General features: G+C 43.7%; 1 protein-coding gene and 1 long non-coding RNA gene across 2 annotated transcripts in view; one reads left to right on the top strand and one right to left on the bottom strand.

Moving 5' to 3' along the window:
- The first annotated feature begins 2339 nt into the window (after window positions 1-2339).
- JAM3 (junctional adhesion molecule 3) overlaps window positions 2340-11578 on the top strand; it is a 53617-nt gene continuing 44378 nt past the window's right edge. Inside the window, exon 1 of the mRNA XM_042474749.1 lies at window positions 2340-2456. Coding sequence (XP_042330683.1) covers window positions 2399-2456 — 58 coding nt within the window. The 5' untranslated portion in view covers window positions 2340-2398. The remainder of the gene's footprint in view (window positions 2457-11578) is intronic.
- The window catches only part of LOC121934346, a 5225-nt gene continuing 3518 nt past the window's right edge, over window positions 9872-11578 (bottom strand). The window contains exon 3 of the long non-coding RNA XR_006104610.1: window positions 9872-10844. This is a non-coding gene — a long non-coding RNA (uncharacterized LOC121934346). The remainder of the gene's footprint in view (window positions 10845-11578) is intronic.

The raw sequence follows: 11578 nt of genomic DNA, 5'->3' as shown, positions 1-11578 counted from the left end.
AACGGGTTATTCGTGGGATAATAGCAGTTTGAACATGACGTTGTGTGTGTCAGAATCCACCTTCAGTTAAGTATTCAGGGTGTCTTCTGCCAGATAGATAGATGTATAGATAGATGGTAATAGATGGCCAGATAGATAACTATAGAGATAGATAGATAGATAGATAGATAGATAGATAGATAGATAGATAGATAGATAGATAGATAGATAGATAGAGAGATAGATAGAGAGATAGATAGATAGTTTGATAGACAGACAGACAGACAGACAGACAGACAGACAGACAGATGAACAGACAGATGCATAGATAGATAGATAGATAGATAGATAGATAGATAGATAGATAGATAGATAGATAGAGAGATAGACAGACAGACAGACAGACAGACAGACAGACAGACAGATAGATAGATGAACAGACAGATGCATGGATAGATAGATAGATAGACACATCTCCAAATAGGCAGCAATTTTGAAAAGAGTGGGGAAGGGTTCCATGGGGAACGAGCCGGATGGTCACGTAGGACATGACAGCAGGTAAATTATGAGGGGCAATTGGGAATCTGAGTCCAATCCGGGATGCAGCCTTAGATCTCTGCGACACAGGAAAAGCCAGGAACCAAATGGTCAAACCCCCCCCTCCTCCCGTTTACAAATCAAAGGAAAGGTTCCTACATCAAAGAGAAAGGTGCTGGGAAACAACTCAATGGGAGGGGTTGGAGGGAATCTTAAGGTTCTGATTTCACTCTGGGTCTTCAGTTTTGGCAAAGACGTGGCAAGGATACTTTGTTCCAGTTCTATCAATAAATTTTCTGTTTCATCTGAAGTTTGTTGTGGATTTTTGGCCAGAGTATTCCCAAAGTCTCACAGTGTGAAAACCAATAGAGCAATGGTGGGATTATTGTGCCACCGTTCGTCCTTTCAGTTGTCCCCGTGTGATGTTAAAAGGAGGAGAGGGAAGAATGAAAGCTTGCAAGATTGTTTTCCTTAGATAAAACATGATAAACGCCAGTTTTTGTTGTTATCCACCCTGGAGTCAATCTCAACCCATGGCGACCCTGTAGAGACACCTCCAAGACTCCTTGTCCTCCATTGCTCTGCTCAGGTCCTGCAAATTCATACCCATGACCTCCTTAATAAAGTCCATTCATCTTGCATGTGGCCTTCCTCTCTTTCTGCTTCCCTCCACCTTTCCTAGCATTATTGCCTTTTCCAATGAGTCCTTTCTTCTCATGATGTGTCCAAAGTACGACAGCTTCAGTCTTGTCATTTTAGCTTCCAGGGAGGTTTCCGGCTTGATCTGCTCCGGGACCCATTTGTTTGTCCCTTTGGCTGTCCATGGGATCCTCAGCACTCTTCTCCAGTCCCACATCTCAACTGGATCAATTTTCTTCCTAGCATCCTTCTTAACTGTCCAGCTCTCATATCTGTGCATGGTCATAGGGAATGCAATGGCTTGTATGATTCTAACTTTTGTATTCAGTTGTACAGTATATTTTTACATTTTAGAATCTAGCACTACTTGCATTTTCTCATCGTCTAGGTTGAATCTGTGTAAATTCTCTGCGGTCCTTATTTTTATTTCCTTTGTCTTCAATGGTAAAGCCTGCCTTTGCACTTTCCCCCTCGGCCTTCCTTAGCACTTGTCCCAAGCCTGTGAGGTTTGTCAACTAGTACCATGGCATCATCCACGTATCTTAGATTGCCAGCATCCCTTCCTCCTACTCTCACTTCTCCTCCTTCTGTGACCAGTCCTGCTTTGTGTATCATATGTTCTGCATACAAGTTAAGGCCGGTAGAGGGTTGTTGTTTTTTTAAAATAGAATAAGTGTTGTAATAAATTGTATCAATCTGAATCAATATATATGAAGTGCTGGACAATCAATCCATCCATCAATCTTTGTATAATAGGTTCTGCATACAAGTTAAGACCAGGAGAGGTTTTTTTTTAAAACAGTGTTATAATAAACTGTATAAATTTGAATATAGAAAAAGAAAGAAATGTAGGACAATCCATCCATCCATCAATCCAATTGACTGATGGTCCATCAGTCAATTAGCTTGATGGATGGATGGATGGATGGATGGATGGTCCTACATAATTTGCCTTCAGTGATGGAAGGCAAGGGAGGATGTCCTGGGAAAGGAGAGGAGGGCCTCTGGTGCCCCTTGGTCTTGGTCCCCTTTTGCGCGCGGGCGGCTGTGGTTGCCGGGGCAACGGTTGCTGCAGCATCCCTGGTCGCCTAGCAACGGTTTCCCGGGCGCTGCGGAGGCCGCCTCTCTCTCTATCCCTCCCTGCTCCCTCTGTCTCCAGTCTCCTCCCATCCATCCATCCAGCCAAGGCTTGGGAGAGGGCCAGGCGGGGAATGCGCAAGCTCTGCGTCCCCTGCTTGCCATCATGGCGCTCAGGCGGAGGGCCAGGCTGCTCCTCCTGCTCCTCTTTCTGCCGATGCTCCGTGAGTAGGGTCCCTTGGGAGGGAGAGAGGGAGAGGGTCCCCCCAGCCCCCTTGATCCTCCCCCCAAAAGGACAAGGAAGGATCACAGAGGAGGAAGCAACACTGCTTTCTTTCTTTCTTTCTTTCTTTCTTTCTTTCTTTCTTTCTCTTCCAGCATTGTTTCCATCAGCCACGAGAGGGAAAACCGTTGGGACTTTTTGTGTGTGTGTGTGGGGGGGGGGAGATGTGTGTGTGTGGGTCTCTCTGGCTGTCAGGAATACTAGCGTTACTCCTGGCCCTACACCGGAGGAAGAGGTTTACTCCTTAATGGTGCTCCCACTCCTGTCAAAGCCTCTCACTCCTTTACTCTTTACTTCTGCTCCCGTAAAAAAAAACTCCTTACTCCTTTACTCCTTACTCCTACTTCTGTCAGACCCTCTTACTTCTTTACTCCTACTTCTGCTCATGTAAAAACCACTTACTCCTTTACTCCTACTCCTATAAACACCTCTTACTCCTTTACTCCTTACTCCTGCTCCTGTAAAAACCTTTCACTGCTTTACTCCTTACTCCTAGGAAACTACTTACTCCTTTACTCCTACTCCTGTAAACACCTCTCCTTTACTCCTATGCCTGTCAAAACCTCTTACTCCTTACTCCTACTCCCAGCCTTGCTGGCTATGATGGTTGGGGAGGCACCCAATTTTCCTTTTCCCTCCTCCTCCTCCTCCTCCTCCTTCTCTTCTTCTTCTTCTCCTCCTCCTCACCCCATTCCTCTGGAGGCAGATAATTTCTTTTTCTTGCTTTCAGGGACAATGGAGGCTCTTGATGCTCCCTGGAGCTTTGGGTTTTGGGGATGTGGCTGTTGTTTTGTGCAACGCCTTTCAGGAGAAAGTCTGGACTCCTGGTTTGCAGGGTTTATGATGCTCAGGGTTGGATCCTAGGCAGAGTGGATGGGGGACAAAATAAGGACGTTAATCCACCCCAAAGAAGAACCTTGTCCCACCCCTCCAGGGGGACTTTCCTTCCGTCCCCAGATTTCTTCTACTAACACTGCAGCAACTTCCAACTTTGAGTTGAGCCTTTCCAAAGACAGTTTCAGGCATCCAAAGAGAAGAGACCAAAGCAAAGGGACCAAGGGAATGCAAACACAGCAGAATAGAAGGGTTTCTAAGCTGTGCATTGTTTTTAGCCTCTCTCCACCAAAAGCATCTGAGGAAGTCGACTGGAAAGCTCATGCTGCCAACTTCTTTCTTTCAGTTAGTCTTAAATGTCCTACAAGATGTCTCTATGTACTCACTCTCGGCAATGTCACAAATTTGGGGAGTGATGTAAAGTTTGATTTTGGGGGCTCAGAATTCTTATTAGGACAAGGTAATAATCTCTTTTTATTTACCCACCCTCCATAGTTGCATTCATATATCAAGGGAAGGCACCCAGAGTGGTGTACTGGGGTATTGCCTGGCAGTATTTTAGCAGAGTCAGCATTAAAAGATGGAGAGTTTACCCTTCTTCTCAATTTGGATCCCCCCCCCCCACTCCTCTCCCAGACAAAGTTAGTGCTCAAATGAAGCTAGAGAACCAGTGTGATGTAGTGGTTTGAGCGTTGGAGCGTGACTCTGGAGACTAGGGTTCGAATTTTGGTTCAGTCATGGAAACCCTCTGGGTGACGTTGGACAAGTCACAAGCTCTCAGCCTCAGAGGATGGCAGTGGCAAACCCCCTCTGAGAATAAATTTTCCCAGAAAACCCCACAATGTTGTTGTCTTAGCATCTCCGTTAAGTCGGAAACAACTTGAAGGCACACAACACTAACATAGGAGTTGATCACATTGGGGCTAATTTTGGCATTAAAGGGAGATTAAAGCACATTTAAAGCACCCCACAAGCAAAACGGAAATGGCGAGTAATTGTGCGAATGATTGTCACATGCATTTGTGCAAATAAAGTAGTATCAGAAATGCATTGTTGCTGAAATCCTGAAAGTAAAAAGAGGTGTATCAATGCTTCTTTGTGACCACTTTAATGGCGGGTTTGGTACGATATGTGAAATCATTTCGCATAATTATGCGATTTTTTGGGGATATTCACAGGATAAACTCCTAATCTCCTTTGTATGATAAACTCCATAAATAAGGTTCCTCCTGTAGATTGAACGAAAAGTACTAGAGGGTTTCTGCTAAGTAAACAGAGATCTTTTGGTGTACCAGATATATATGAAGAAGCGTGTTCTTTTAGGGATTTTGTTTTGCAGGGAGGGAAAAACAAAGAAGGTGGGGGAATGAAAAAATCCCATGATGACAAAAGTTTCTCCTTTTTCTGTATCTTTGGTACACATACTGAAGTTACAGCTATAGTTAAAAGAAGGAGATGTGGCAAAAAAGGAGTTTGTGAGGTTGCACAAAGTGGAGTTTGTTTAAAAGCAATGTATGAAAAGGTGCCTTTCTATTCTGTTTGCCTGCAGTTTAGGCTGAAGGTGCACAACACACTTCAAGGGTGGATTAAAAGTGATTTTGAATGCCTTTTATAATTTATAATCTGAGGGTTATTTTATCTTGGTAATGGGTTGGGGATTGTGGATTTTTATGATGTATCGCATTTCTAATTGTATTTCTATTATTTTTTTGGAATCCGCCTTGATCCAAAGGGAGAGGCGGGCTAATAATAATAACAACAACAACAACAATAATAATGTGTGGATTCATGAGTGTGTGTGTTTTCAGTGTTTTGCTTCCCCCGCTTTGGAGAATATGACGGCGAGGCGACTACTGTATATACTCATGTATAAGTCTAGAAATTTTAGTCAAAGAATTGTCCCAAAGTCTACTTATCCATGAGTCAGTTTAGGTACTGTACTTTAACTCTTATAGAAAGGAAATCATCCCTTGGTGAAAGGCAAAAGTTCTCTTATCCATCCATCCTTTAGTGGAAGCACAAACAGTTATGCCTGCTGGGATTTTAAGTTCTTCGGCATCATTTTCCTTTGCTCCGCCCTATAGATCCTTTGTCGCATGCCTCTCGACTTACACAGGGGTCATATCAGAATCCATAATTTTAGTCCCCGAACCTGACCTCGACTTATACATGAGGTCGACTTATGGTCGAGCATATATGGTATTATTATTATTATTATTATTATTATTATTATTATTATTATTATTGGTCTTGCCTTCCATAATGGGAGAGCTTCCCCCACCTTTCCAGAGAATGAGGGACTCAGGAATGTGGAGCTTGGCTAAAGCAGACAGAGTTGATACTAGATCCTATTCACTTGGCAACAGAGAGCCCCATTGTTCCCAGGCACCCCACACAAATGTTTGCAGCTTTAATTGCCAAAACATTTGCTAATTCCATTCATGGATGCTATTAATAAAGGCTTCAGGGAGGGAGAAAATAAGGAGGGGGAGCAGGTTGGAGAGCTGGGAGCCTCTCTTTGGGGTGTGTGGGTGTGCGATTTGAAATCCTTTCGCGTTTCCAACCAGGGCAGAACACAGAATTAGGAGGAACGTGGCGTTTTTCATTTCTTAGCTAGAAAATATATTCCTGCAGAAAACAGCATGTAGGTTAGGATGACTACACAATGATATTTCTTTATAACTCCTGGCAAAAGACAGAGATGTCTGTGTAACCGAGTGTAAACATTTCTTTGTGCGTTTGGAGGGTGAGGTTTTACACAGAGAAGTAAAAATGTGCAAACACAGATCATAACTCAACTCTCATCCTAGAGCTTTAATGCCTCTGTAGGAACTACCCCAATAACTCCCGTTAGTCCTGGACTTGTCAATAAAAATGTAGGCCTTCTCCATTATGTAATAAGCAATAAGTATTTCATACTTGAAATCAAAAAAGGTTCTCTGGCTAATTCTAGGTTTTCCAATTCAAATTCCAGAGAGAGGATTTCTGATGTGACCTCCTCCCATTTTAAGTATTCCTGTTGTCTTCTTTCTGCTGCACCCACTCCAAGCAGTCTTGGATGAAACTGATTATCTGGACCCATTTCAAACTGGCTTTAGAGCGGGTTATGGAGTTGAGACTGCCATGGTTGCCTTATTCGATGATCTCCGTCTGGGCATCGACAGGGGAAGTGTGACCCTGTTGGTGCTTTTGGACATCTCAACGGCTTTCGATACCATTGACCATGGTATCCTTCTGGAACGCCTGAGAGAGCTGGGCATCGGGGGCACTGCGCTCCAGTGGTTCCGATCCTATCTCTCGGGCAGATTCCAGATGGTACAGTTGGGGAGGGGAACTGACATCTGATGTCCCTCAGGGAGCTATTTTGCCCCCCACTTTGTTTAACATTTACATGAAACCGCTGGCAGAGATCATCCGGAGACACAGGGCGCGGTGTTATCAGTACGCTGATGACACCCAAATATGCTTCTCTGTGTCCCCGACTGATGCAGTGACTAAGGATGGTGTCTCTCCTCTGAATGCCTGCCTGGAGTCGGTAATGGGCTGGATGAGGGAAAACAAACTCAGCCTGAATCCAGAGAAAATGGAAGTACTGGTGATAGGTCCCCCAGGCCTTAGAAAGGAAATTTATCCACCTGTCCTGAACGGGGTCACACTTCCCCTGAAGGACGAAGTTCGCAGTTTAGGAGTACTTCTGGACTCGTCTCTGCAGTTGGGACGGTCAGAAGTGCTTGCTATCAACTTCGGTTGATACGCCAACTGCGGCCCTTTCTGGGCCAAAGGGACCTTGAAACTGTGGTACATGCTCTTGTAACCTTTCAATTAGATTTCTGAAAAGCGCTCTACATGGGGCTACCCTTGTACCATGTCCGGAAGCTTCAATTAGTACAAAATATGGCAGCCAGATTGGTCACTGGTGCATCCAGGTTTGACCATATAACACCAATCTTGAAAGATCTTCACTGGCTGCCCATTCGCTTCCGAGCGCAATACAAGGTATTGGCCACTACCTATAAAGCCCTACATGGCTTGGGCCCGAGTTACTTGAGGGACCGCATCTCCCCATATGATCCGCTCCGCACACTCAGAACATCTGGGAAGAACTTACTGGTAATTCCATCTTCCAAATATGTTGCCACATCCCAGATGGCCTTTTCAGTGGTGGCCCCACGGATGTGGAACAGGGACGTAGCCAGGATTTTGGGAAGGGGGGGTCCAGACTAAGTGCCACCATTATAATGGGGCTTGGGTGCAGCGGCGCAGCAGCACACACCATTCATTTTATCTCACAGAAGACCCCAAGACCCCCCCCCCCCCCTTGGCTACGTCCCTGTGTGGAATGATCTACCTGAGAAGCTCTGTCTGACAACCCCCCTAGAAACATTCAAAAAGAGGCTTAAAACTCTTCATTTTTGTCAAGCCTTCCCCCCTGAAGAATGAAGTTATCTACCCTGTTGCCATCAATTCCCTGCTTACCCTTGAAGGCGAATGTTTGTGCTTAGAGTTCTGTAATTGTATGGTTTTAATTGTCTGTACACCGCTTTGATCTGTGGAAAAGCAGTATATAAATAAAATTTATTATTATTATTATTATTATTATTATTATTATTATTATTGGATTGGTAGAGGGGATCGTCAGTCTTTCCCAGGTCAGGTTTTATTGTACTGTTGCAATGTAGTAACTGAAAATCTGTGTTTCTCCAACAATCCTTCCTCATCTTCCAAATGCTGCTAAACAACTTTTGGCTAAACTGAGGACAAGGACAGTGTCACCAAAGAGAATGTCCATCTAGTCCCCACTGTCACCTCCCTTTTGAAGGCAGAAAATCCTCTGCATTAAATCTCAAGGAGGGAGCACATTCATATGAAGGAAGGCCCATAAGAAATTAGCAAGAACTTAGCAATGCTATTTTTGGACTACAACTCCCAGAATCACCTAGCCAGCATGGCTACTGCATAAGATGGTGGGACATTTCTGGGAACTGTAGTCTAGAAAAGTAACTTTTCCTGGCCCTAGAACTTTTCTTTTATTTTGGCATAGAGGTTATTGACTTGAACTTCTCCTTCATCGGTGTAGTTAATACCACAGTTTTGTGGACATATACTTGGATTCTAAACCCACAATGACATTTCTAAGTCAACATGCCTGGAATTATTGTCAGTATATAGTTCTTAGCATCTTCATAATCACAAGAAAGATAATTTAAGTGAGTGCCTTGGCCAAGATCTTACATCCAGCATCAAATCGGAGTCAAGAATTTGGACCTAGCTTACTCTACTTAAAGCTAGTCATTTGTTTTCTGTGCCACATTCTTCGCTTCTTATGAAACTTGCTCCCCGCCTCAAGACAACTTAGGCTGGGATGGATTTGTCCGGGAGCATTTCATCTTATGCCTTGATAAAATTGTTGGGAGTCGTGGAATTCTCTGGAGTCACAAATAGGTTTTGTGTCTACAAAGGCCTTTTTGTAGGAGGAGTATTTCTCAATCCCCCCTTCTTTTAAAGATATAACATCCAGCTGTCTTTCAAGCAAGCAAGTGCTCAGAGCCAGCTGTCTTGAGCCCACTGTGCGGTTGTGGGTTTTGGCTTCGAAGGCGCCTAAATTGGGAAGTAGAACTCGAATGATATGAATGTCATACGAGCAACAAGCTGTTGAAACTGCTGCATTGCAAGCATGCTAGTCAAATTAACTTTTTTGAACAATGACTCCCAAAACTGGGAATTGTCCAAAAGACCTAACATCCCCAAGCTCTGAAACTGATTATAGCTTGGGAAAGTTACTTGGGAAAGTTTTGGGTGACAACTCCCAACGTTCCCCAGATGGTTCCAAAATCTAGCATTTCCAAATTCAGTAACGTTCTTAGACAAGGTTTGGTGTCTCTTATCCACCAGTAAATCACCAGTAACTTCTTCATCGGACTGTAAGAGTAGCATCTGTGCAGCCCCTTCGCATGTCCACTTTACAGCTGTTGGCAAAGCATGTGTGATATTAGCAAGCTGCTTCTTGCTGTCAACATTTATTGCAACTGTTTTTGTTGCTTAAATGCTTTTTGGGTCACAGAGAGAGGTGTGTGGCTGGCAGCTTCTTTGTATGTATGTTAAAAGGCTGGCATTGAACTTGGGATTTCTTTTTTACCTCTCTGACCTGTTACTTTTCATCACCCAAGATTAATATCGCATTTCTTTGATCCCAGTCATAGTGTGTACCCATCTCTCTGTCTGTGTGCTTGCAATTTGAAGTATGAATAAGGCTTGGGTTGCTAACAACAACAAATAGTCTTATAGGTTTTTGAAGTGTGACTCCCAGTTCTATATGGTTCATTTTGGTTAGGGATGAACAAACTCTGGCCACAAATAGGTATACTTCAAAGTAGATGTGTTCTTTGACATGACCCCTTTAACAGAAAATTTGGTACCAAAAGCATAAATAGCACAGAAAGAATATTAATAGGGTCCTGTACAACAGCAATTGAGTCCAGTTGAACAATTTTCAACAAACTTTATTCAAAACTATAAGTGTGCACATGTGAAATGAAATAACCAAGTCCAGTAAGCCTTGCATAAGTAAACAAAAACATTGTCAGTCATCGAGAAACCACTTGAAAGTGTTTTTTGGCTTAGAAATGACTTTTTGAATGAACATCTTTTCGGGGATGCCAGGGCCTTTGAGCAATTGGTGGGAGTCCTAAGGTCTGCACTAGACCTCTCCAAAAGGCCAAGCGATTCTCACCCCTGACCTGGGACCTTCTGCCGGTTTTGTGTTTGTTTGTTTGGCTCCCCATTTTGGAAGTTCCAGAAGGAGAATACAGCGTTTTTCATATTTCCTGCCTTTAGTTAACTCCTTCCATGTCATTCTCAGGAGCTACTGGGCCTTGAATGAGAAATCCTCAGTAAAGTGCACAGATGTGGTGAGACATAAGGACTACAGGTTGGGGGCACATCTTCTTGGGTTATAATGAATTCTCACATCCCCAAGAAGGTTTGTCCATCCAGGTTGGCCATTGGCTTTCTTCAACAAGAAAGGCTTTAAAAGGCATTTGCCTGGTTGATTATGGTATATCCTGGTTTTTGGCTTATTCCAAACCTCGAATCATTCCCTTGCTTCTGACTTCCTCAACCCCTGGCTTTGATGCTTGGCTTAACTTCTGGGTTCTGGGCTGCAAGGAACCATTGTGAGTGTCATAGAACCCATTCCTGTAGCAGCCGACCCTGGAACATGTGCTAGAGCAGTGGATCCCAAAGTGGTGGTCCATGATCTGGTGCCAGTCTGCAAGCCATCAGCTGCTGGTTTGTGTCAATTTTCCAGGACAGAAATTTGTTAGGGCTCACTGCTGCCACGTTTGCACTGATAAAGCACCTTAGAAATGATCTGGCATAACTGTGCCATTGAATATTGCAGGTGAAAGTTGGCAATTATACGTTATATAGCTTAGTGATGACAGGAAAGTCAACCTTTCCACCAGGGAAAATAGGGCTTTTTTTCAGGTAGAAGATGCTGGAAGGAAGAAATGATGACGAGGTGTTGGAGAACAAAGGTATATGCGCAATGTGGCCTATATCAGCACTGAAGAATTAATGCAGTTTGGCACCGCTTTAAGTGCCACATCTCACTGCTATGGAATCCTGGGATTTATAGTTTGGTGGGGCACCAGAACTCTGACAGAGAAGGCTAAATATCTCACAGGGCACAAACCTTGCCTTTAGCCTCAGGGAGCAAAGTGCATTCAACCAGCCCTGAGTAGCAGAATGCCCTCTGCTGTTGATCTTCCCATTGAGTAAACTCCTATTAAGCTGCCCAAAGAACACCAGGATTGCTTGGAATAGCGTTTTGAAAAAGCACTGGCCAAGAACAATGGCAAGTTGTTTCTGCTAACTTTTGCTTTTTAGCAAATAGTATCTCTTCCTCTGGCATTCTGAGCAATCCCCTCTTTATTTTTGTGCATGCCTGTTGAGGCAGAACTGGATGCTGCCATAAATTTAGAAGCAGCATTTCACAGCTGATTGCACCCATGCCAGTGTTGATCCAAGGAATGCCTGTGAACCTTTCTCCCCCTTTCTAAAGCAAAGGTGAAGTGGGGGGAAAAGAAAGACAGAGAATTTCCTTTGGTCAACAACCGCTAGATCTATCTTCCCCATCATATAAAAAACTCAATTTTAAAAAATATTTCCAAAAAACGATTTGGGGGTGAACAACCTCCGTCACTCTCCTACTTTTAAGTCAATATAATA

Source organism: Sceloporus undulatus, chromosome 6, assembly GCF_019175285.1.
Source record: "Sceloporus undulatus isolate JIND9_A2432 ecotype Alabama chromosome 6, SceUnd_v1.1, whole genome shotgun sequence".
In the NCBI taxonomy this organism is placed as follows: domain Eukaryota; kingdom Metazoa; phylum Chordata; class Lepidosauria; order Squamata; family Phrynosomatidae; genus Sceloporus; species Sceloporus undulatus.
Note: the sequence above shows the minus strand (reverse complement) of the source record. Positions and strands in the feature narration are given on the sequence as shown.